At 36.4% G+C, this 27,715-nt stretch overlaps 1 protein-coding gene across 5 annotated transcripts; it reads right to left on the bottom strand.

The window, feature by feature from the left end:
* Positions 1-1,249: 1,249 nt before the first annotated feature.
* Positions 1,250-27,715, bottom strand: MDM2 (MDM2 proto-oncogene). Of its 5 annotated transcripts, XM_044941599.2 has the most exons (12): positions 27,447-27,462; positions 26,876-26,946; positions 26,654-26,738; positions 23,986-24,060; positions 21,687-21,820; positions 19,669-19,718; positions 16,985-17,052; positions 16,751-16,847; positions 12,537-12,697; positions 6,720-6,875; positions 5,617-5,694; positions 1,250-3,350 (listed from the first exon to the last, which is right to left on the bottom strand). In XM_044941599.2, exons 3-12 carry the CDS (start codon positions 26,732-26,734, stop codon positions 2,775-2,777), a joined length of 1,476 nt encoding a protein of 491 aa, XP_044797534.2. In that variant the 5' UTR covers positions 26,735-26,738; positions 26,876-26,946; positions 27,447-27,462; the 3' UTR covers positions 1,250-2,774. The 5 variants fall into 5 exon arrangements, with proteins under 5 accessions (XP_044797534.2, XP_006043019.2, XP_025139724.1 ...); XM_006042957.4 differs by lacking the exon at positions 26,876-26,946 and having other exon boundaries at positions 27,447-27,715; XM_025283939.3 differs by lacking the exon at positions 26,654-26,738 and having other exon boundaries at positions 27,447-27,577.

Genomic DNA, 27,715 nt, shown 5'->3' with positions numbered 1-27,715 from the left:
GTCCTTCCAAAGAACACCCAGGACTGATCTCCTTTAGAACGGACTGGTTGGATCTCCTTGCAGTCCAAGGGACTCTCAAGAGTCTTCTCCAACACCACAGTTCAAAAGCATCAATTCTTCGGCGCTCAGCCTTCTTCACAGTCCAACTCTCACATCCATACATGACCACGCAGCGGTTTGAATGTTTTGTAAATAGCATAATTATTGAGTTACATTCTAAATGTACAGCTGTCCTTCAGTATCCATAGGGGATTGGTTCTAAGATTCCCCCTGATCCCTGGGATACCAAAATCTGAAGATGCTTAAGTCCCTTATATAAAATTCTATGGTTTTGCACATAAACTATGCAAAGGGTCTCCTTCTCCCATATACTTTTAAATCTCTAGATTACTTATAACACTAACTATATCACAAATGCTATGTAGTTGAGAGTGTACAACAAATTCAAGTTTTGTTTTTCAAACTTTCTGGTATACTTTTCCTATTTCCAAACCAAGCTAAAATTCATGGATGTGGAACTCACAGCTATGGAGACTATAGCCCTAGCTTAAGTATTATAAACCCCAAATTAAGCTTTACTCTATTTGAGGAACACTCTGGCTAAAGTACCATTACCTACCTATCTATATACATGGGTAAGTTGTATATGTGTGTTGGGCGGGGCGGGGGGGAGGGCGGGTATTTTTAAAGTTTAATACCATGTTCTGTAACTGGCACACAAACTTGCTGTACAAAATTACCCCTCAGTTCTATCCTAAATTCATAGTTCAGTTGTTTTTATTATCCTCACTTGAGTATGTACAACTGTCATATATAGGAGAAAAACACTGGGACCTTGTAAATCAAAGTTACTTTCACTATTCTGTTGAAGATTTAATATAAATCAAGATGTTAATCTACACAGTTTGAGAGTTATTTTAGAATTTTATGTTCTGTTATTCTTAAAATAATGTATAATTTTTGGAAAATTTAGAGGTTATGACATTTTCAGCTAGTCTTTGCTTTTCGGCTAAAAACAAACAAGTCTCCTGTCTAGTCTATCCCTGACAATATCCAAGAGACTGGAGAATGAGAAATGTGTAAGTGCTACTCATGTAGCACCAATATTTCTTTTATCTAGAAAGAGCACAGTAAGCCCCCTACATACAAACAAGTTCTGTTCTAAGAACACATTTGTTAAGTCCAATATGTTCCTTAGTTCAACCGAGTCAGCCTAGGTACCCAACTAACACAACTGGATACACAGTGCTATACTGTAATAGGTTTATAACTTTTCACACAAATAATACATGAAAAACACAAAAAAATAAAATATTTTTTATCTTACACAGCAGTACCTTAAAAAAAATACAGCAATCCACTATACTGGTACAATTCAGTTGGTACACAGGGATTGGCACCAAGTGAATAGGCAAGAAGAGTTACTGACTAGAGGGAGAAGGGGTGGGAGACGCTGGGGCTGAAGGACGGTCAGCAACAGGAGACAGAGCAAGCTGCAATTGCATTCATGCCTCACGCTGACGGCACAGGTTCTGGTTCCTTACTAGATTCAATTCTGTCTACCCTCTTGGAAAAACGATCCAGGGGATGTCTGGGTGGTAGCTGTTTTTTCTCAACACAAAATAACATGGTAACACTGGACTGCATTCTGAATGGCTGCTGCGACCTTGTTTTGTGTACTGTTCTACATTTAGCTCCTGTGTCTCAAAAACGAACGGTAACTCCTCAAAGAAAAGCCCATGCCATTTCCTGTGTTGGGAACCATTTTGGTCCGTCAGCTACTTTTTTCCTCTTGTCAGTCCACTCTCTTAACTGTTTTCACTTTCGTGTCCACTGTTACCACTTGGTGCTTTTTTTTTTTCTTGGCTATATGAAACTTTTAGTATTTTATTTTCATAGTTTTACAGTATTGGTAAAAAATAATGACCATTATAAATAAGTATAAAAGGGAAGCTGATGAAAAAATAACCCCAAGTCTTCCTTGACTCCCACCCTCCCACCAAAAAATTAGGTAATATATAGCAAATACCCTTTTCAGACATTATCTTTAGGCATATATTCACTTTGTAGTGGTGGATGGTTTAGTTGCTAAGTTGTGTCTGACTCTTGCGACCCCACAGCCTGTAGCCTGCCAGGCTCTTCTGTCCATTTTCCCTGCAAGATTACTGGAGTGGGTTGCCATTTCCTTCTTCTCACTTGGTGCTTCTCAGCAGTAACAACTGTATCACCCCTGCTTTTACACTTGCTTCTGGACATCCTGAGCTTGAAATAAAAAATACTGTCACAGTAGTGTACAGTATACAAAAGCACCGGCCGCAGAGGATGCATGCATGTGACAATGTATAAAAGACACGAGAACTCAGTGGCTGAGCATGGAAATGCTTGTTTGGCTCTTTCAAAGTTCGCAACTTCAAGGCTGCAAATCTTCACAGCTAGGCTTACTGTATTTACGGCTTACTGTATTTTAAGCATCTCCGAAAGACTACAGAAATGAAGGATTGGAAGGTTTATGAGTATCTAAAATTTAAATATTACATCTTTCACAGGAACTTTTTTTTTTACATGAAAGGTACTAAATCCAATCTAAATTACACTGAAAGCCAAATATAAAATAGCAACAGAATAGGCATTTTCCTAAAAGGAATAATCGCTATTGGGAGAAATCTACATGTAAGGTATTACCTTGCTTTGATACACCTAAAAAAATAAAAATAAATTTCATGTCTAAATTTTCAGGCTTATAATATATAATTCTGTTTTTACAGGTAGTTCAACTAGGGGAAATAAGTTAGCACAATCATTTGAATTGGTTGCCTACATACTGGACAGGGCTTATTCCTTTTTTTTAACTTCTTTGCACATGTAAAGCATGCCATAAGATGTCCTGTTTTGCCATGGACAATGCAACCATTTTTAGGTCGACCCTGGCAAATCACACAAGGTTCAATGGCATTAAGGGGAAAACTAGACTCCATACTTTCTTCTTTGTCTTGTGTTTCTTCTCTCTCAAACTCTTTGACATCTTCTTGGCTACTATAAATGATGCTATTAGAAGTCGATGGCTGAGAATAGTCCTCACTTTCTTGAGATAGAGAGGCTTGTGTGATTTTATCATCATTTTCTTCAACACATGATTCTCTGGAATCACTGACTGTAGATTTCTTACAGTCAGGGACATCAAAGCCCTCGTCTTCTTGCATCGAGTCTCCTAGTTTGGCTTTCTCAGACATATTCCCTTTATCTTTTCCTTTATCTTCAGGAAGCCAATTTTCACGAAGGGCCCAACATCTGTTGCAGTGAGGTGGGAGGGGAGGATTCATTTCACTGCATGAAGTACACTTCCAATAGTCCTTCAAGGAAACAAGAGAGTTAGCTTCTATAACCCTTCAATAACCAACCCAGCAATGCTAGCAACTTGTTCACTATGTCTAAGGCAAAATGTTTATCATACAACTCAAATTTCAGCATTTCATGTTTTATATAAAACAATGTCTTTCCTCAAACATGATCTGATAAATACCTATTTTTTCCCAGCCAAACTACGCTGAAAAATTCTAAAATGAAAAATGTATTCACCATGACCTTAACATGTACCTATAAAGTTACAGATACGGTTGGTTCGTTTAGTGTGTGAGTGCTCAGTCGTGTCCCACTCTGCAACCCCATGGACTACTGCCCATCAGGCTCCTCTGTCCATGGGATTTTCAAGGCAAGAATACTGGAGTGGGTTGCCATTTCCTCTTCCAGGGGATATTCCTGACCCAGGGATCAATCTCACATCTCTTGCACTGGCAGGAGCCACCTGGGAATCCCTAAGAAATGGATATACAGTTTGTGTGTGCTCAGTCGTGTCCAACTCACTGTGACCCCATGGACTGTATGTAGCCCACCAGACTCCTCTGTCCATGGAGTTTTCCAGGCAAGAATACTGGAGCAAGTTGCCATTTCCTACTCCAGGGGATCTTACCAATCCAGGGATTGAACCCACATCTCTTGCGTCTCCTGCACTGGCAGGCAGATTCTTTACCACTGCACCACCTCCTTTGGTTTAAGCCAAGTACTATGCTATGGGATCTTCTCTGTAGAGGCCTGTACCCACTCTACTCCCTTAAAAGCTCAGATCTGATACCTTGCCCAGAGTTCACCAAATCAATCTAGACAAAACTATTATCCAGTTTGCCATTGACTAAATCTCTTTTAGAAGTTCTATAAAACCAGGGTTTAAATGGGTGTTCCCTAATTTCACCCACAAAGGAAATGCTAAACGTTCTCGGCAATCACCACCAGCTAAACTCTGCCATCCTTGTCACTAGCCAAAATGCATGCCCTTACTTGTCTATCCTTTTCTGGGTTCTCATCTCTGTAACTGCTCACTGCTTCATCCTTATTTCAACTTTATTTCCCAAATCTTCCCACCCATGATGCAAGTTGGGTAACAAACTCCACATCACATGCCTCTTCAATGAACTATCCTTATATCCCTGCCTTAACAGAAGCATTGTTCTTGCCTGAAACACTGTACATGTAAAACTTGCCCTAGAGGTCCCATTTATCTTGCCATGAATAATATAACCAATAATATAACTAAATCTCTTTTAGAAGTTCTATAAAACCAGGGTTCAAATGGGTGTTCTCTAATTTCACCCACAAAGGAAATGCTAAACGTTCTCGGCAATCACCACCAGCTAAACTCTGCCATCCTTGTCACTAGCCAAAATGCATCTTCCCACACTGGTTCTTTCAAGTTGTAAAAGCAGGGCTCTACTAAATGATAAAACCAAAGACAGAAGTCTTGTAATGTGGGAGGAAGGAAACGGCAACCCACTCCAGTATTCTTGCCTAGGAAATCCCATGGACAGAGAAGCCTGGCAGGTGCGGTCGCAAAGAGTCAGACATGACTGAGCACACACACTCAGTGGAGGAAAGTGCTTCAAGAGTTCAAATAAATTGTAAGACCTATGTCTAAAATACTTAATTCAACCTGACATCAAATGAGTCAATTAGTTATTTGAATTATTTTCTAATATAGTATAGTATTTTCCTAAAGTTTTACAATTTCTCTTTTGCTTTAACTGGATAATAATTGTTTCTATCTCAGAAAAGAGAAAAATGTGATTTCCTACCTAAATAAAAGGCAATATTAAAAACAAAAATTAAACAATATTTAATTTAAAAAATACACATTCAATACCGCAAGAACTCTGAGGCATAATGTAAATGTTTAAGTCCAAATTTAATAGAAAATCCTGTATTTTCTAATACAAATTAATATGAAAATATTTATATTTGGTAAGACTGGCAAAATGTTGGTAAATGTTAGAACTGAATGATAAGTACAAAGGAGATACACTGTACTATTCTCTATGCTATATATACTCAAAATCTTCCATAATACAGTTCTTTAAAAGTTCAAATTCCAGCACCAAAAAAACCTAAAGAGTAGCAACAGATTCCAACCCAATAAAAGAACAAAAATACTTATTAAAGTCATTAAAACTTGACAATTTTAACTTTATAAAAATTATCTGTCAAGAAGTAGGAGACTAGATATATTTTTTTAATCCTGATCTCAATGCTATTTTTTTGATTCCTTGAAAAAAATAAATGTATACTTACAGCTAAGGAAATTTCAGGATCTTCTTCAAATGAATCTGTATCACTCTCGCCTGCCTGATACACAGTAACTCGATATACCTAAAACAAACAAAACAACATTAGCATCCATTCATCACCCTTCTTCTTCAATCAGTAAGACCTGTCAGTGGTAAGACCTGTCAGTTGTAAGTCCTAAACAAACAATATGTACTAGTCATCCCTATGTATCTGTGGGGAGACTGGTTCCAGGACCCCCTGAGGATACCTAAATCTGCAGATACCTAAGTCCCTTGTGTTAAGACTGCACAGTATTTGCATACAACCTATGTACATCCTTCTCTATATTTCAATCATTTCTAGATTGTTTATAATACTTAATACAATGTAAATATTATGTAATAAGTTGTAGATGCAACATGAATGCTATGTAAACAGTTGATGGCTCACAGCAAATTCAAGTTTGGCATTTTGAAACTTTCTGGACATCTTTTTTTTAACTTGAATATTTCCAAGCTGCACTGAGTTGCATCTGCGGATGTGGAAACCATGGTCCAACTGTGCTATATGTGAGAAATCTGAGACAAAGGTCACATGGAATGAGCGACTACAAAGGGAGAGAAATAGAGGACAATAAAATCCTCACCCACGACCGTAGAAAGTCAACACAGAGGATGTTTAAAATGAATAAAGTAAAAAGTTCAATACGAGCAGTTTTGTTTTATAAATATGCAGGTATTAAATAATAGTGAGATAGCTAGAAATGTCCAAGCTGGTCATTTCTAGGAAACAGATCTGGTGGTAGTATGTGACTTTAATTGCATGCTTTATTTTTATAAAAAGTAAATTAACAGTGAAAAGAGGAGAACTGGATTAATTTTAAAATGAGCAGACTATTATAATGCTCATTAAGGCCTACTGACTTCTTGCCACTGTATTTTTAAAAATATAAATAAGACAACAAGGAATTACAGAGCCTCAAGTCCACAAACCAATATTCAAGTTTGAATAAATTAAGTGTCAAAAATTGTGATATGAAATCTGATAACATTATTTCAACCTCAGTTAATGAATATGGAACGTATATAAGAATTTTAGAATATAATCAGAGAAAAGAAAAAAACTACCTCATCATCTTCATCCGAGAGTTCTTGTCCTTCTTCGCTGAGGCTATAATCTTCTGAATCAAGAGACTCAACTTCAAATTCTACACTGAATTGATCTGAAACTGAATCCTGATCCAACCAATCACCTGAATGTTCACTTACACCAGCATCCAGATCCTAACATCAGGGGCAAAAAAAGATGACTTAATGGACATTACCTGTAACAGCTTCTTAACTCACCCTGTGCACCTAATTTCCCCTCAGTCCCATTCTACACATGGACACTAGGTTAAGTTTCTGAGTTACGGCTATATAAATATTTTCTCTGTTCAAAACTCCATTTAAGAAAAAGGCCAAATTCCCTTGGCATTCAAGGTACATACAGTAACATCTATATTAACCTTTTCATATTTTCTCCAACTAAACACCCTGCTTCCCCTTCACTAAATATGAAAAATTAGCCAGATCCAGATTGTTTTCTAAACCAAACTTCAACTTCCACACACACAATTCCTCCCTAACTGGAGTAACTTGAGTTTTCAAATCCTGCTCATTCTTTTTTGCCAAAGGCTTTGTCATTACCATAACTAAAAAAACACTCCCACCTTTAGTATCTGTGCTACTCATACTATTTTCACACACAAATTATACAAAACATGATTTTGCATGCATATTTATCTGAATTACACATACTTTAAGAGTTAAGACAATTTCTAATCATCTTTATATCTTGATGCTAGTAGTTATAAACACTTACAATAATTATGATTTATATTTAATGAACTTTGAGAATTTCTTAGGAAGAGCTTTCATATATAATTTTTTAAATTTATTTTAAAAATTTTGTATCTGCTCATGTGATTCCTATTTTAAAACTCTGATTAACAGTATAAGAAACTAAGACCTTCAGTCCTGTAATATTTGCCATCAGTGGCTAAGGGTAAGAACATACATAAAGCAGAAGGCTAGAAACAGAAAAAGTACTTTGGTCTAGTAGTCAGGATACATACAATCTTATTTTAGACTTGCCACTAAGTGCCTTTAATCTTAGACACATTCAGTTTGTAAAGGCCACAACGATTTCATCCATGAAACATGAGTTTGGATTAAATGATCACTAATATTTAATCATTTATAAAAACAAGGTATATTATTTTATAACCACTAAGGTCAAAAGACTAAAATATTTTTAAATCATGATGTTAGGAAAATAGTAGAAATAACATTCAAATTGCAGTTCTAATTCCTAAAAAAAAGGGGGGGGGGGTTCTATTAACAATCACACTAAAATCATAAGTCAAATCAGAATACAGTAACTATCCATCCTTTCACAGAAAAAGTTGGCCCATGCTGACCTAGGGGGTTCTCTGAAGAAAGCAAAATTTAAAGTAGTTTTCAAAAGTTTCACCTGATGTTCAAAAAAGAAAAACCTAGAAATTTTTAAACACTGTGTATTTAGAAAACATCAGACAGCCTTGATCTGAAAAAGTATTAAAATCTGTTCTTCTGAATTTCGATTATGACAATTATTAGTTATGTGATCTAAAGTTATTTGAAACCCCCAAATCTTATTTTCCCATCTATAAATGGAGTTTGAGGCTACTGAGGTGACAAAATATGGTAATTGCCTAGTATAGAGCCCAGACTGAGATGAGCTAAAATGAAGAGGGAAAGAAAAAAAAAAATCAACCCAACCAAAAGCTTTCACAACTCGGGACTTTACCTGAAAAACAACAGAATTTTATTTTAATAAAGAGGATTTTTAGAAGAGAACATAGAATAGGACTAACAACAACAACAAAAAAATACCCTCTACACTGCTTTGGTTACAAGGCAATATTTCAGGTAGAATGAACAAAAACTTTTAATATCACTTAGCTAGAATTCTGAAACAACTTTAACAAAGACTGTAAGTTTAAATGGGGCATTGTTATTGTATTAAAACCATCTGTAAGGAATCAGATCAGATCAGTCGCTCAGTCGTGTCCGACTCTTTGCGACCCCATGAACCGCAGCATGCCAGGCCTCCCTGTCCATCACCAACTCCCAGAGTTCACTCAGACTCACGTCCATCGAGTCAGTGATGCCATCCAGCCATCTCATCCTCTGTCGTCCCCTTCTCCTCCTGCCCCCAATCCCTCCCAGCATCAGAGTCTTTTCCAATGAGTCAATTCTTTGCATGAGGTGGCCAAAGTATTGGAGTTTCAGCTTTAGCATCAGTCCTTCCAAAGAAATTCCAGGGCTGATCTCCTTCAGAATGGACTGGATGGATCTCCTTGCAGTCCAAGGGACTCTCAAGAGTCTTCTCCAACACCACAGTTCAAAAGCATCAATTCTTCGGTGCTCAGCCATCTTCACAGTTCAACTCTCACATCCATACATGACCACTGGAAAAACCATAGCCTTGAATAGACGAACCTTTGTTGGCAAAGTAACGTCTCTGCTTTTGAATATGCTATCTAGGTTGGTCATAACTTTTCTTCCAAGGAGTAAGCATCTTTTAATTTCATGGCTGCAATCACCATCTGCAGTGATTTTGGAGCCCAGAAAAATAAAGTCTGACACTGTTTCCACATCTATCTCCCATGAAGTGATGGGACCGGATGCCATGATCTTCGTGTTCTGAACGTTGAGCTTTAGGCCAACTTTTTCACTCTCCACTTTCACTTGCATCAAGAGGCTTTTGAGTTCCTCTTCACTTCCGGCCATAAGGGTGGTGTCATCTGCATATCTGAGGTTATTGACATTTCTCCCGGCAATCTTGATTCCAGCTTGTGTTTCTTCTAGTCCAGCATTTCTCATGATATACTCTGCATATAAGTTAAATAAACAGGGTGACAATATACAGCCTTGATGTACTCCTTTTCCTATTTGGAACCAGTCTGTTCCATGTCCAGTTCTAACTGTTGCTTCCTGACCTGCATACAAATTTCTCAAGAGGCAGATCAGGTGGGTGGTCTGGTATTCCCATCTCTTTCAGAATTTTCCACAGTTTATTGTGATCCACACAGTCAAAGGCTTTGGCATAGTCAAGAAAGCAAAAATAGATGTTTTTCTGGAACTCTCTTGCTTTTTCCATGATCCAGCGGATGTTGGCAATTTGATCTCTGGTTCCTCTGTCTTTTCTAAAACCAGCTTGAACATCAGGAAGTTCACGGTGCACATATTGCTGAAGCCTGGCTTGGAGAATTTTGAGCATTACTTTACTGGCCTGTAAGATGAGTGCAACTGTGCGGTAGTTTGAGCATTCTTTGGCGTTGCCTTTTAAAACTATCCAAACATGAAGTTCGTGACACATCAGTTTAATTTAAGTGAGTGAAGTTGCTCAGTCGTGTCCGACTCTTTGCGACCCCATGGACTGTAGCCTACCAGGTTCCTCTGTCCATGGGTTTTTCCAGGCATGAATACTGGAGTGGGCTGCCATTTCCTTCTCCAGGGAATCTTCTCGACCCAGGGATCGAACCCGGTCTTCTGCGCTGTAGGCAGATGCTTTACCATCTGAGCTACTAGGGCGGATTCAATTTTTAAATCACACATATTTGCTCTCAAGAACCTATTTTTTCCCTCACAGAATTTATTGACTATTTAAATTATTTGTTTGATTGCTGATGACCTATCTCCCAATGAGGGTAAGGATCATATCTACCTTGACTACTACTGTATCATTACTACCAAAAGGAACCTGGCACAGAAAAGGCACAAATATCTACCGAATGAAGAACTTGCTCTTGGAGGAGAGCTCAACATGCCATCTAGTGGCCTATATAAGTAACAGCTCTATTAAACGTTGTATCTAGAGGGTGCATCTCTATCGATAAAATCCCTGCTTTAGAAGAAAAAAATGCAAAGATAATAAAGTAACAAGAATACATAAAAAGAACATAGTTACTATCATAATTGGTTCATTCCTTTACATATTCTAGAAAACTATAAAACAATCACTAATATACAGAATGGCCACGAGACATTGCCATATCACAAATAAAGATTCCAATTTTAAAGACAAATGTTTAATGACAAGAAAATATTCCATTTGTTAAGTGTTCTTGTTGGCAAAAACTTCTTTACAAACCTCCCTTCAGTGGTATCTTAAAAACATTAATGCTGGCTAATACTTTGGAATTATTCTATCAGTAATCAACAAGTACTGATATTTTCCCATCATCCATGCAATAATATACAAATATTTCATGGCCTTAGGAAATACTTTCCCTGATGTCTAGACCTATATATGGAAAATGTGAAGATCAGATTACAGCTGAGAGCTGTGATAAGGTATTTTTACTATAAATATTCAAGACAAAATTGTTTAGAATTCTAAGATTATCTTTGGTGCAGTGGCTCACAAAGATTCTCCAATATGTAGCGTGACATCAGTAACTAAACACTGGTACGAATTTTACCAACACACTCCAGTGCAACTCCATTATCTTCCACCCTTTTCGCCAAACCTGGGTTAGGAGTAGGGAAGATCTATCAGTTCAGTTCAGTCACTCAGTCGTGTCCAACTCTTTGTGACCCCATGAACCGCAGCATGCCAGGCCTCCCTGTCCATCACCAACTCCCAGAGTCCACCCACACCCATGTCCATCATGCCATCCAACCATCCCATCCTATGTCGTCCCCTTCTCCTCCTGCCCTCAATCTTTCCTAGCATCAGGGTCTTTTCTAATGAGTCAGCTCTTCACATCAGGTGGCCAAAGTATTGGAGTTTCAGCCTCAACACCAGTCCTTCCAATGAACACCCAGGACTGATCTTTAGGATGGACTGGTTGGATCTCCTTGCAGTCCAAGGGACTCTCACAAGTCTTCTCCAACACCACAGTTCAGAAGCATCAATTCTTCAGCACTCAGCTTTCTTTATAGTCCAACTCTCACATCCATACATGACCACAGGAAAAACCATAGCCTTGACTAGACAGACCTTTGTTGGCAAAGTAATGTCTCTGCTTTTTAATATGCTGTCTAGGTTGGTCATAGCTTTCCTTCCAAGGAGTAAGCATCTTTTAATTTCATGGCTGCAATCACCATCTGCAGTGATTTTGGAGCCCCAAAAAATGAAGTCTGACACTGTTTCCATTATTTCCCCATCTATCTGCCATCAAGTGATGAGACCGGATGCCATGATCTTAGTTTTCTGAATGTTGAGCTTTAAGCCAACTTTTTCACTCTCTTTCACTTTCATCAAGAGGCTCTTTAGTTCTTCTTCACTTTCTGCCTTAAGGGTGGTGTCATCTGCATATCTGAGGTTACTAATATTTCTCCCAGCAATCTTGATTCCAGCTTGTACTTCCTCCAGCCCAGCGTTTCTCATGATGTACTCTACATATAAGTTAAATAAGCAGGGTGACAATATACAGCCTTGACGTACTTCTTTTCCTATTTGGAACCAGTCTGTTGTTCCATGTCCAGTTCTAACTGTTGCTTCCTGACCTGCATATAGGTTTCTCAAGAGGCAGGTCAGGTGGGTGGTCTGGTATTCCCATCTCTTTCAGAATTTTCCACAGTTTATTGTGATCCACACAGTCAAAGGCTTTGGCATAGTCAATAAAGCAGAAATAGATGAAGGTGCCCAATATGCTACTGGAGATCAGTGGAGAAATAACTCCAGAAGGAATGAAGGGATGGAGCCAAAGCAAAAACAACACCCAGTTGTGAATGGGACTGGTGATAGAAGCAAGACTTGACGCTGTAAAGAGCAATATTGCATAGGAAGATCTATAGTTTCATTTGAAAGAAAAAAAATTTACCAAGTGCATAGCAGCAATCATACATCATACACATATATTCTGTCTGAACGCCTATTAGGAATGCCAGAACTAGACTTTAGAGGATTACCGGATTTGATGGAGTTCCTGTTGATTCACTGCTACTGCTTCTTTCACAACATATCTCCCTTATTACACACAGAGCAAGGCTTTCATCAAAGGAAAGGGAAATATTATCAGATTTGTGGCGCTTTCTCTGTCGTTCACCAGGTAATTCATCTGAATTTTCTTCTGAATATGTAAAGAAAAACAATTAAATTGCTATACTGTAATTTATTTAAAAATTGAGCTGTCTTAAGTTACATCTGTACTAAAACTGTTTCAATGAAATTAAACAGAAAAATAATCAATGCTTCAAAAGTCAACACTTCTACTGATCTGTCCAACTGATGGCAGAACATTACATTTTTAAAAAACTTTTAAAGCTTGTTTCAGGACTTCCCTGGTGGCTCAGACCGTTAAGCGTCTGTCTACAATGTGGGAGACCCGGGTTCGATCCCTGGGTTGGGAGGATCCCCTGGAGAAGGAAATGGCAATCCACTCCAGTACTATTGCCTGGAAAATCCCATGGACAGAGGAGCCTGGTAGGCTACAGTCCATGGGGTCGCAGAGTTGGACACGACTGAGAGACTTCACCTTCACTTCACTTCAGAACTTTATCCAGTCACAATTAATTTAATCCATCTAGAGTTTTTACTAACAAGTCAGGATTTTTCTGTCAAACTTTAAGATTTCAAAATTATTTAATTTACTTAGAAGGTATTCTTAATGTTCGGTTTCCTTAGTACTCAGTATTTTTAACAGGAATCACAATTAGCAAAATTGGTCCATTTATTATTTATTTGGCCATGTGGCTTATTTATTTATTGGGCCAGGTGGCACGCACAACCTTAGTTCCTTGACCAGGAATTGAACCTGTACTCCCCGCTATGTAAGCTCATAGTTTTAATCACTGGACCACCAAGAAAGTTCCTGATCCATTTTATTTTAAATAAGAAATTATCTCTAACTTAAACTCAGAATGTTACCAAATCTGTCAGGAATATAAATGAGAGTCCTACCTCATACCAGACATAAAAATAAATTCCAAGTGGATTAAAAAACCAAACACAAAGAACAAAACCATCCAACTATTTTTATATAAGAATGGGAAGGGTGGGAAAGTATAATGTAACACTACAGCCCTCAAGAAAAAGATTATCAAGATTAGGTTATGTTAATTAAAACTTAATAACAATATAAAATACAATAAATAAAAGTGAAAAGGCATTGTCAAACTAAAAAAGAACTGCAATATATATTAGAAAATGGTTAATATCCATTTACACAAAGTCCTCCTGCCAATCAAGTAAAAGACAAGATTTTTAAAAAGTCAAAGGACAGTTCAATTCATAAAATACAAATGAATAATAAATATGAAAAAATGACTTATCTTCTAGTGATCAAAGAAATGCAAACTGAAATGAGATACCATTTTCCACCCATGAGAATGACAAAAACCAAAATGAGAAAGAGTCTCAAGAGACTTGGGAGAAAGGACTTTTTATACACTACTGGTAAAAATCCCAAACAGTGTAACATTTTATAGGCAGTTTTTCGATCGCAGATAAATACCTACACAATCATTTATAAACATATGTGCAAGGGTGCTCACTGCAGCCTTACATGTTAAGTACCCAAAAGGGTTATGAGATTTAATAAAATATAATCCTAATCTGTATGCCTGAAACAGGTACAACTCACACCTCTGCTCATTCCATTTCCCTCTCTTGACCTTCCTGGTCAGAAGTAATCTTTTCTTCCTCTGAATTCCCAAAACACATTTATATCCTCTAAGATCACAAGTTTCTGATATAAGTTCTTAATCATGTTTATACTATTAGAAAAGGTGACCTTGACTGAAAGATGTAGGCTAGAAGGGTAAAACCATGCTGTTGATGCATATTTTTTCAAAGTCCAGAATATTTTTTTAACTCTATTAAAAAATAACCTTTGGGGCTTTTTCTGGCACTGGGATGTATGTGTCCACAGCATCCAGTAGCTTCTGCACGGACTTACTTATTATAGAAATCTCTTTAGAAATAGAAATTTAAAAGTAAATCATCTATAATATTACTATTGAGATAACTACTATTAACACTTTAGTAATTTTCCAGCTGTCAATTAAAAAATTTATTTCTTCTTAAACATACCTTTATCACACTGTACGTATAATTTGGGACTGTTTTCTAATTTTTTTTTTGGCTGCACTGCATGGCTTGCAAAATCTCAGTTTCCCAACCAGTGATCCAACCCAGGCCCTAGCAATGAAAGCATCAACTCCTCACCACTAAAAAAGAACTGCAGAACCACGAAAAAATGACCGCCAGGAGCTGTTTTCTCTTAAATATTTTTTTACATTATTTTTAATGCCTCAGAATATGGTGTCCATAATGTATGTTCATCATAACTGAACTATTTAGTCCACAAATCTGAGCACTGGCTTCTGTCTGGCACAGTGCTAGGCAGTGGGTGTAAAAGTGAAGTCAGCCCTCATCCTTACCACCAGAGGAGGTTTACATTCAAACATCAAGGCAACCAAAACAAGCATTTATAAGCTATAATGAGTAGTATGAAGGAAAAAAGCAGGGTACCAAGGAAAAGAGTAACAAAAAGGGATCTACTTTTCTGGGTGGTTAGAGGCAGCCTCTCTGAGAAAGTAATAATTAAGCAAAAATTGAAAAATGAGGAGTTGGTCTTGCAAGGCTGAGACAGAAGAATTCCTGCAGAAAAAAAAATTAGGTGCAAGCTGGAAAGAATTCTGACTTGTTTGAGAACCAATCAATGTAGCTGACACACTGAAAGTGGGGGAAAAGGCCAAAAACCAGGATAAAAATAGATCAGGCCTTGCAAGCCAATGTAAAAGTGTGGGTTTTATTTGAAGGTTAATAGCTTCAAAACAGCTAAAGGGGATCTGGCATACCACAATCCAGTTTACCTTTTATGATCCCTTTTGGTACTATGGTAAAGGACAGAAGCAGCAGTAACTAGAAACAGAAAATCAGAAGCTGCTGCAGTGGTCCAGGTAAGAGATGACAATGGCCTGGACTAGAGTGATGACATTCTCTGGCATTGTGTATGTTTTCAACTATGCATAATGCTTTAATTAATATCTTTACATATAATCTTTGAATTTCTGACTATATCCTTAGGAGAGATTCCTAGAAGTGGAGTTAACCATGATAATGTTAAGGACCCCAAGCCTTTTTATAATTCACAAAGGTCAACCAATTTATACTGACTGATGCACCACCGGTGTATTAGTGTCAACACTTGCATTAGCAAGAATTAAAAAAAAAATTATCTTTGCTAATTTGAAAGACCAGAAAAGACATCTTTTTTGCATTTTTTTGTTGTCTATAAAGCTAAATCACTAAAATCTACCCCTCCTCATATTTATTAGTCATTTGTATTTACTATGAAATTTGCAATTCGGATTTTTAATACTTTTCTTATTGATTTTTTGAAACTTTTAATATAGTAGAAATAGTAACTGTCGAATTTTAAAAGTAAATCTATTTCAGTATGTTGTAATTTTTAATTTATCTTTTAAACTCATTTAGTATTCATTTTGGCATAATGTACAGATGTAATTTGATTTCCAACCCACCCCACCCTCGGCCCCAAATAACTAACCATTTGTTCTAGTCCTATGTATTTAGTAAGACATCCTCTGCACTTTCTGCCCTTCACCCTCATGTACAAAACTCTACCCTGAGTTTATCTATATTACTTCACTGATCTGCTAAATTCCTTTTTTCACTTGAAATATACAGTTTAAGTTATTATGACTTTCACTGGGTAACAGCCTCCTCCCCCTACGCTTTTCTCTGTTAAAAATGCTCTCAGCTATTTTCTTTACCTCATCTTCATTTCTAAGATGTTACTTTCTGTTTTTAAACTCATTGCTATGTTTTATTTATTAGAAATAACAAATACTTTAACTGTAAAGGTGACTAAGAATGATGACTAAAACAGAGTTTCAATTCTTGTCCTCTATTATGCTGACTAGTAGAGAGCCAACTATAAAATATAGGACACAGGAAACTGTGCCTGCTGTAGTCAACCAGAAACATGTTGCTAAGAAAACAATTTTTAAGCCAACTAAATCATATAAAAATAAGAACCTTAGAAATTCATTCACATAAACCACAAAAAGCACAATTTAAGTCTAAACATACTAGTATCAGCAAAAATGAAAAATGAAAAGCAGTTTGAAAGTGCCAATTAAATATTCATATATACCTGTCTCACTAACTGCTCTCCTTCTAGATGAGGTAGATGGTCTAGAAACCATATCTGAAGATGAAGGTTTCTCTTCCTGTAGCTCTTGCACAAGGTCCTAAGCATTCAAGGAAGAAACAAACAAAAAAAACCCACAAACTTATAACATCAGGAAGCTAAAAACACATTGTTTTAAACAACCTTCCCCAATTTTCAAAAAAACATCATAGTAGAATGAGTTCGTATCAGTATTACCTTTTGATTACTCCCACCTTCAAGGTGACACCTGTTTTCACTCATAGATGTGCCTGAATCTGATGGTTCTGATAGAAAATAAAAACAAAGAATCACAAACTAAGAAAGGAAGGGCTACTCAATAGATGCTGTCTAGGACAAACTCCTTATACAGTTTAACTTTCAACCAACATTGAACATGTAGTCTCCCAAGTGCCATCCTGTGCTGGATACTAGAGATGTAAATAGATAATTCATTTTAATATAGAAGATACATAAGAATCATCATAAAGTACAATAAACACACTAAAAGAAGTAAATTAATGGAGAAGATGGGAGTATGGAGTAATGATTATTTGGCAGAGTAAGGCAAGGTCTGAGTAACAAAGAATCAGGAAAGGTTTCATAGTTGAATATGTGGAAATACAACTGGGAAAGGCTATTTCAGACTGAAAGCCCTGTGTGAAAAAAGCATACAGACGTGAACTACCTGTGTTTGCTGTAGAACTATAGGTAGTTCATTACTATGGGAATGTAAGCAGGATCATCAAGGATCCGGCATGTCTTGCTAAACAACACAAAGATAAACAAGCAGTATGCATGCCACCAACTGCAAATCACTGCATCCTTCTCAGCTAATATTTCACATTCCTCCCTAGGGCACGGCTGCAGCCACTCACCATTAAAAAGGTTTAATCTAAGAAATAAAATTGATCTGCTAGTTCACAAGTATTTTGGCCAGCGAGTAATAAGGAACCCCTAAATGGTCACTTTAAGCAGAGGAGTGACAACTCACTCTGCCAAAATAGAAGAGAACGGGGCAGTGAAACCAGTGTTAGCAACTGCAATTACACACATGAAAAGCACTAAAGCCTAAACTAAAACATGGAAAAAAGGCCAATTCCAGGGAAATTAAAAAAGGTAAAAACCAACAGAAACCTCGTGTCTAATAAACAAGACAAGGGAGAAAGGAGTCAAGAAGGATTCCAAGGTTCTATCTTGGGTAGATAAATGGGTGGCGTATCATTCACCGAGAGAGAAACTTCAGATGAAAAACAGATTTGAATGGGAAAATAATGAACTGAAGTGGGTAACTTTCAGGTAGGCAGGTTTAGTTTGTATGTGGATGTATAGACCTGTCACAGCGCAAGTCAAAATTTCAGATATGGAGTATATACAATCACCAAAGATCATAATCAAATACCCTTTATTACTCCCTTGGAAACATTTCACCTTAACAGTGAAGCCAGGTCTGAGTATTAACATTTTAAAATGATATGCATTATCATTAAAAAGTTTCTCTTTTGTATTATAGGTAAAGGTATTATATTGATTTTAAGTTGTCCATATGAATAGGTTATATTTTGTTTTAGTATAAGAGATGTTATAAAACAGACATAATAAAAGGGAAGTGCCAAGTATAATAAGGTTGAGAACCATATTATAAAGGAGTTCTGAAGTTAATTAAGTAAACTAAAACCTGAAACAAAACTCAGAATCTAAATAACATAGGTAATCTACAGGTTACCACCTCATTAATACAATTTTCCTAGCAATCAACAAAGGTTTATTTAAATGAATGAATACATCAGGGACAATAATTCAGAAAACTGAAAATACTACAACAGATACTGTAGTTGTTTATTTGCCTTCATTTGATTTCAAAAAGTGCTCTGTAAAACAAAATCTCAAGTTACCAGCCTAATAATTACTTCTATTCTAGGATAAGATGGTGATGCCCTTTTCTGGGTCTTAAATCCTAACTCTGGAAGAATAGGTATTCAACACATTTACTAAAAGACCTTATTACCAAACACTGTACTATGTGATGCAGATTGCAAACCTGAATAGGACACAAATGTATAAGCAAGTAAGGGTAACAAAGTAATATAACAATAAAATCTAATACGGAATAATAGGAGCTCAAAGGGGTGGTCAGTTCATTCTGGAAAGTAAACAAGCTTCTGAGAACAGTTCTTAATTACAGACCAAAAATAGACTTTGAGAAGTCTGTGGTATATTGCAGCCAGCTCCTACCAGCATTCCCAAGCCAAATATACATTTCTTCCTAACCCCATGTTTGTAGTTGAAAACGGTCAAGGTCAGAGTATTTATATCATGAAAATCAGTAACCACACCTGTATATGTTTAGGTTTATCTTTAAGGAATAAGAACCTAGCACTTTCATCAGATTATCAAAGGATTATGTAACCCAAAAATAACCAGTTAAGAACTACATCTAAAGGAAGGGAAGTAAAATGGCACTCACCTGAAAAAACTGGTAAACAAAGCTTTGTCTACTATAAAAAACACACAAGCAAAGGGCCCTTCCATTCAAATGGTCCTACCTAGGTAGCTGGATTACTTCCCAAAGTTTTTGAATACATGTTTCAAGGTTGGATCATATGTCTACCATGCAGCATCTTTTGAAATTATCTACCTTTCAAACAAATTCTAACCTGGCATCCCAAGGTTTAAATTTATTTAATAGGATATAGTGCAAATGTGCATAAGGAACTTAGCCTTATGTTATTTGTGTTCATATGTATTTCTTCCTATTAAATTTATCATACCCTTACTATAATTAAATATACAATTAGAGCAACTTTTAAAGAGAATCACAATTATAAAATGTCTGCACATCCACAAAATGTCTTTAAGGTATTTTTACAGTATATGGTTTATGGCATTCAAAATTAACTTACCTTGCTGACTGACTACTACCAAATTTCTGTAGATCATTGTATATATTTTCCTTGTAGAGAAAAAAAAAAGACGTACATTTTAAAATAAAAATATATTAAACTGGGCTGAACAGGACTTTTAAATATATATTAGTATAAACTATCAGATTACAACCCAAATTTTAAATTATTACATTCAAGTACTGATAAACTCCTAGACACTAAAAAGCACCAAAATAATTAGTTGCACAATGATTTACATACAGCCATTTTTAATAATCACTAAGGTCTCCCTAGCTCAAAGATTTCCCATCTCCATTTCCTAAAACATGCATGGTTTAGACTTTAGCAAAAGTCCACAAAAACTGGTATGAACACATGAGGCACGTTAACATTCTTATTTTCAAACAGAAATTATCTAGCTCTGGGCATAGAAGTAGACTTAAAAAGGTAGTAGGTTATGTAAAACCCAATACATAGGAACTTGATTTATAGTTTTGACTTTTCATCAACCTTGGATCAATCATCTAATGGATTTTCTTTCTTGATCTGAAAATTGAAAGATGAAATAGTATGCAGTCATTTAATACAGGCTGACTACTAGTCACTGTTCTAGAAATTGGGGAAAACAAAGAAGGAAATAAAAACAAATCTCTGCCCTCCTGGAACATAAGGAAACAATTCACTTATGCCAGTACTCAATGAAGTCATGGTACTTCTTTTTTTTAAATAAATTAAAGATTTTAGAGAACATTTGTTGGTCACAAGACATTTCTAATTCTCAAGGTTAAGGGGAAAGTGCCAATCCCAGATAATTGTTTTCATCCTTGAGACTAATAATATAGCTCCTTAAACTCACAAAAACCAATATTCCTATTCATATCTCATTCCCAAGTCAATAGTTTCGCCAGTGTTTAACCTTAACACATTAGACTTCAAGTCAAAAATAATTTTAAATCTGTACTTTCAGTATCAGAAATTACAGCTCCAAACATTATCAAAATTTAATACATAGTACAAAATTATCAAGTTATTTATTTTATAAAATTAAAGCTTATATTCCAAGGCCAAGTATAAAATAAAGTATTAAACATAAATGGTTTGTCAATGGAAAGATGCTTATGTTAGTTTAATAGCAAGATGAAATCAAATAAAGTATATTCACCAACAGTTAAAACACATCTGTGCATACTATCAAAATGAGTAAAAATACCTTTTGGTGACAAGCTGTAGTCACTTCTTCCCTGTCCTTAGCTTTCTCTCTCAATGTACAATAATGAATATATATTTTTAAGTGAAGTTGTTTTAAAGTTATAAATGTCCCAATTCAATTATCTTTTTAGCTATATTATTACTGAGCCTTAAATACCAGAAGCTAGTTAAATGTTTCAGGTGAAAAGTATTCATCTCATTAATTAAGACACTGCAAAGAGACTAACTGTCCTAAACCAAATGAAAGGAATTCCAAATGTAAAGTAAGAATGACTGAAAAAAGGGTCTTCAATTCCCAGTAGAACAATTGTAGAAATGTTACCTGGGTTAAATGCAGCTGATTAAGTGTCACAACGGTATATGACAAAGAGAAAGATCTCCAAAGTAACTAGAGCTCAAATTTAAGCCTTTAACCACAAGATAATATAAAGATTGTCTTTGGAAATGATTACAATAATTTTTTTTTAATATGCAGTAACTTGTAGCTAATAAATGCTTTCCATGTGCCAAACACTACTTTTTTTTTTTTACACACTGCTTCCTTATAACCTCTAGGATATTTATATTATTCCTACTTCATATTCAGAAACTTAAGGCTTAACCCAATTTACCTAGTTTAACTGCTAGTAAATGACTGAGCTAGGTCTTAAACCCAAGCCTATAGGATTCCAGAACTCAGGTTCTCAAACAATATGCTGTAATACTAAGAAATTAAACTTCAGTTATCTTTTATACATATTATAACAATTTTCTCTGACAAAATGGTGTGAAGATGGAGGTGAACTGAAATGTTTGCCCAGTTGGCATTTTACAGACTAAAGACTTACCTGTGTTCCTTCACAGAGAAGCTTGGGACTCCAAACAAATCTCCTAGAAGATCATTTGAACAATACACAATATGTTGTTGTTTTTCATCATATAATCGTTTAGTCATGATATACTGGCCAAGATAAAATATAACCTGAAATAGAAATATGATTTCTGAGCATTAAAGAAAATTAAATGTTAGTTTCAAATACACTCAATAACATCTCATTTATCTGAAGAGGGTTAAACAACCAACGACCACATCAATAACCACATCTAAATAACAACCATCCTATATTCTTTAAAAAAAGAAACGAGCTGATTATTTATGTTCTCCTTTTAATTTGACGAAGTAGAAACACTGCTTCTGATTTACTTAAACTTTAAAATGTGTCTTTGGCCAGGGGTGGGGGAGGGCAGACTTCACCTTTGCCCAGATATCTAGGTATTACTTATTAGGAAGAAAGTGAAAGGCAGCAAAATGCAAAACCAATGATAACAATAAAAAGCTGCAGAATCAAAAAAACATCAATTAAAATATAGCAGTGACCTGGAGTCATTTACTAAATAGTTCTGGATACCATATAACTCAATAACCTGAGGTCATCACAGATGAGGAAGACAAGATAATGATCAATTAATTACATCTATGTAACAGCTGGGGAGAACTCAATGCATGAAATAAGCCCTCCAAGATACCAACATAATGCATACAGTAAGTAACCAAAATAATGACCCTGAATCATACATATATGGTTAAATATTTTACAGTTTACAATGTACTTTTATGAGTACTTTCTCTTTCTTCTGATATTTCATAAATCATATGAGAAGTAAAAAAACTGACCAGGTCTTTTGACTCTTAGTCCAGTGTTTCTTTCTTTCTACTACTCCATACCAGCTTTCATTACTCTCCCACATACCACAAAACAAAGATTCTACAACTGGAAACTGTGTCAGACAACATATACATCACTCTACACGGTCTAACATAAGCATTTGAAGTCTTTATCATGGTCTTGATCAGTTTTCTCCTTATTTCTATCTGCTACAAGTCATATTTTTTTGTTTCCTTAACTGATTATATAATAACATAAGGTCAGACCCAAGTTAACATTCCTAAAATCATCATTTACCTTGATACTTCCCTGCAAACACCATCTATAGACTTAACTGGCTAAGCAGGTTTCAAACTTAAAGGAATAGCTGTATGTGACTGTGGATCAGAAATGGTAGACAGTGAGAAAGGAAGAAGGAAGACAACCTAGACTCCTTCCACAAAACATCTTGTAAGAAAATTTCTGGTGTGGCTAAAAATGGAAAGGATCTGAAATCTCTTCTTGCCCACTATCCTGATGTAGATAAAGTACTTAAGTATTTTAAAGTAATCTGAGCCCCATAAACTGTGAGAGATGGGGAAGAGGCACATTTCATTCACATCAAATTTTGCCCAAGACAGCCCAATCTCTCAGTGAAAAGCATGCTTTTGTACACAAATTCAAAGCTAGAGAACAACACATTGAAATGTATCCATTAAATAGAATGTATGTTCACAAATCAGCTCACCTCTATCCCAGAAAGATCAGTATACTGTACTCATGTATCTCTAGTGCAGAAGTTCTTAACCTGGGATCCATGGATGCCCAAATCCTTGGATAGAATTCAGGGGGTCCATTAATTTGGGTGGAAAAAAAACTGTCTATCTTTATTCTCACTACCTTTTAACTGAAATTTAGCTTTTCCTTCAATTATGAATACAGGCAACAAATCACAAAGTATTAACAATAACTGTGATTTTGTCACCAATAAAAAAAATCACAAGCATTTCTCATATCATACTATGCTTGATGTAAACATCTCAAAATACCAATTATACTTACAACTTTCAAATTAATTTATTAGATCTGTTGCTGAATTAAAGTGGTCATAAAAAAGCATGTATCACAAACTTGTTTACTATTTTGTTAACTGTATTTTAATGTAATTTTTCCACTGTAATCCTATATATTTTATTTCATCCATTTAAAAACATGATTCTAGGAAAGAATTACCAGTCTGAAAAGTCTTTACAACAGTGCATCAAGTGGGTTAACAGCACAAAAAGGCAATAAACTCCTATACAGCTTCCCCTTGTCTGAGGTTCCCAGCTGAGAAATGAAATTCAAGTATAAACTGAATTTTCAACTTCAAATTATAGTCCAAATGAGCACAATACTTAATACTACTGCCTACTGAAAATCCCTCTATATGGCCAATTTCTCACCATGGCTATATGTAACTAGGAAGACTTTTTTTTTTTTTTAACTTAGTTCAACATACCTCTTTCATAGTATAAGTGTCCTTCTGTGCACCAACAGACTTCAACAACTTCAAAAGCAATGGCTTTGGTCTAACCTATAAAGAACCAAGAGTTGCTATTATACTTTTAAATCATTCCAGAACCAAAAGCCCTGCAGGAAACTCATCCATAAAGAATTTCAATAAGGGTAGCAAACACAATGTCTCGCAACCTCACAAGGTTAGACCCAAAAAAGTCAGTCATAATGTCTTCACTAAATATAACAGACTACGTAAACTGAATACCGCAGACTGTGTTTGGGGAAAAAATACTGAGATGGAATTATTATGCAAGTAATCAGAGGAACTGAAGTATTATCAGCTGTGATCAACATTCATGCCAAGGCAGTGAAACTTTTTCCTCCAGCTATTTCTATCATCTGCTTACTACCTTACAAGCTCAACTATAAACTGAATACCCAAATGAGCTTACTGTAAGCTAAATGACAAAATCTGAGAGAAAAAAATAAATGTAATTTACAATGAGTCCCTTTACCAATCTTTTCTTTCTGCAGATTAGGTTCGTGAAGGTTAAGGAACTTTAACCAAGCTGACAAGGATAATTAAGAGCAGATCTGAATATTCCAACTCACAACCCTCAATGGCAAGCCAGCATTTTCCTCCTACTCTAGTATCACGCTGACTCTTAGCTGGCTACGTTCCCCATATCTACTTGACAAGCATTTTTTGAGCTTCTGCCATGAACCAGATAGTGCTGGTTATTGCACAAACACAAAAATGACAAATACAAAGAACAACGTGCATTGAAAGAGCCAGCCAATTAGATCAAGGGGTCATTTTTTTTCTTTAAAGAGCCCGATAGTAAATATTCTAAAGCTTTTCTCACCAGACAGTATGACTCAGAAGCATAAATAATATGCAACCAATGCATGTGGATGCATTTCAATAAAACTATTCACAAAATTAGGCAGCAGACCAAATTTGGCTCATAGCCTGTAGTTTGCCGCCTCTGATCTAGAGGCTCTGCAAGTTGTATTGACAAAATAACTGGCAAGGGGGCAGGGATGTAACATGTTTATGTTCCTTCTCCCTATCTGTTGCTATATTAAAATCTTCAAAATCTTTACAGCTACACAACCACCCCTACAGGCTGGTGCTTCTGCACCTCCCTTCAGTACAGTCCAGTCCTATCTAACTTTGAAATCTGACAGCAACCCAGTTTGGGATCTAATTCTCAAAACTAGATTAAGAAAACTGCCTGTTTCCTGCTCATCAACAGAACATTATTTAATAACTGAAAATTTTTAAACACACAATAAATGTAGTATTGAATCATTAATTGTTCTCATGTGTTTTTTCCCCATGTGCTTACATTATGAGCTTTATTTTCAAGTTATTCGAAGAATCAATTCTCCCAGAGAACATATTTTTCTAAAATTTTGTTATATTAACTTCAAACTATATAAAACAATGCAAAATGAAAAATTTGCAATGAAAAGCCATAGCTTTTTATTAAGACTTAAAAGACATGCATTAATAAGAAAATTATTATAAAAAATACCATTCTTTAATCTTACATAAATAAAATTCTAGACGAGAAAAGAAAAGGCACTAGAAGAAAATACAGCAATATATTTGCATCATCTTGGGAGGGGAGAGTTCATCCAAGACATGATATGAAATTCAAATGCCAGCAGAAATCAAATTTTACTTAAAGACCACATAAGCAAAGTTATTTGTAATATTTATAAATGATAAAAACCAAATACACTTAAAACAGAGAACAGCTGCAAATTATTAAGAAAAACCAATTAGCCTAAAAGAAAAGTATACAGATAAGACCAAGCAAACCCCAAAAGACACAAATTCAACAAATGACAAGATGCCCAACCTCACCAAAGATTAGGGAAATACAAATTTAAACAATACAATTTCTTTGTCAAAACAATGGCAAAATAATAAAGTGATAATACTCAGTTCTGGCAGAGAGAGGTAACACTTGTGTTAAGATATATAAACAAAGTGCTATTTGTAATACTCAAAAACTAAAAGCAATGTAAAAAAATCTATCACTGAAGGCATAAATTTTTAAAATGGTATGCAAACACTGTGGGTTACCACGCAGCTGTTAAAGAAGAATTCTATATATTTATTGGCACAGATATTATTTGCCCAATATATACACATAAAATCCTATTTTACCAAAATAAACCAAACATAATTAAAACTCACAAGTACACATATATATGTGGATATGTACATACAAAAAGATCTAAAAAGTAAACGTGATCAAAAGACACGAATTTTCAGTTTTTACTTTATACTTTTCTATAATATCTAAAATCTTTACAAGAAGCATGAATTATTTTTGTGACTTTCAGAAACCATTTAAAAGTTAAATACTAACAGGTCAAAATCGAAAAATCAGTCACATAAACCATAACTTCACCATCCATACTTAAGATAATGAAACTGACTTTTAAATTCAGTTTGGTAAAAAGCTAAGAAAATAAATAATGATGCTTCCAATTAACTTCTGCTCCACAGTTATAGCTGAGTGGCAGAATTTAAGCTATGGACTACAATTTCACTTAAAAGAGCCAGGCTATAATCAGGGTCTATGGAATTTAGCAGATCACCTCATAAAATAACTTTTTGTTAAAGTTACGCTGGGGACAAAATTACCAACCAGGGTCTCTTGTTCCGAAGCTGGAATCTGTGAGGTGCTTACAGCACCATCAGTAGACACAGACATGCTGGTATTGCACATTTGCCTAAGAGTAGGGAAAAAAACACACGATAAAAACTTGAAATAATGAAACACCTATTTTTAAAAAAGACAAAAATCATATAGAAATGAGACAAATAACGCCTTTACTAAAAGTAAAGCCGTTAGCAAGTGGGTCCTTACCTGGATCAGCATAAAGTGCTATATACGTAGGTGACTACAGGTTCTCTCTCCCAAACAGCCAGCGAATACAGCTGGGAAAAGGCATGGTTTAAATAGCCTCAGCTGGAGACAAGTCAGGGCTTAGCTCCTTCCACTGCAGACTCGGAACGTGTCCGAACTTGACCAGCCCATCAGGAAAAGCTGAGTCAACCTGCCCACAGAACCAGCCCAATCTTGCCCAGACTCAACGTCTGGGTAATAGAAGCTACCGAACAGGCACCTGTCATTACTACGACTCCGAGTCAAGAAGCTGCCCGCAGCCCGGCAGCTGCCCCCGCGCACATGACCTTTACCCCGGACGCCCGCGGAGCCCCCTCCCAAACCCCCCGCCCGCTCGGAGCGCGGCCCTAAGACCCCGCCCTCCTCCCGGGCGGCGACAATCTCGCCTCCTACCAACAAAATCTCTCCAAACCCACCTGCCCCGCGCCCCCCACCACGAAAACCTACAGGCTGCGCGCGGGGCCGAGAGCCAGCCGGAAGACACAAGTCACAGAGCAAACCAAGAACTGCCCACGCGCTTCCTCGCCGATACCTGATGCTCACTAACTGGGGTTTTCCGCGACTGGAGTCGGAGTTGGGGGGGTCCCCCGAGGCTCCCCAGTTTCCGTCACCGGGCGCGCGGAAGCCCGACGCCCCGGGCCTTGGCGACCATTCCACTCGCAGGGCCCTGGCCGACGGGGCGCTCGAACGCAGTAGATCCGGAGAAAAAAAGAGGCTCCTGGCAGTGAAAACGGCAGGACCTCGGTCAGAGGGGTGAGGGCTACCCCTCAGACTAGGCTTCTTGCTCCATTTTCCTTTCAG

This window comes from Bubalus bubalis, chromosome 4 (genome assembly GCF_019923935.1).
Source record: "Bubalus bubalis isolate 160015118507 breed Murrah chromosome 4, NDDB_SH_1, whole genome shotgun sequence".
NCBI lineage: Eukaryota > Metazoa > Chordata > Mammalia > Artiodactyla > Bovidae > Bubalus > Bubalus bubalis.
The sequence above is the reverse complement of the archived record's forward strand: the minus strand, read 5'-3'. Positions and strand labels throughout refer to the sequence as shown.

Excerpts from the sequence above, each read along its gene's own strand:
- MDM2 (XM_006042957.4), bottom strand. The coding sequence starts at position 26,734 with ATGTGCAATACCAGCATGTCTGTGTCTACTGATGGTGCTGTAAGCACC. Across the intron at positions 6,876-12,536 it reads CAGGAACTCCATCAAATCCG|GATCTGGATGCTGGTGTAAG; the intron begins GTAATCCTCTAA and ends CCCTGATGTTAG. Across the intron at positions 3,351-5,616 it reads ATCCTGAAATTTCCTTAGCT|GACTATTGGAAGTGTACTTC; the intron begins GTAAGTATACAT and ends GTTTCCTTGAAG.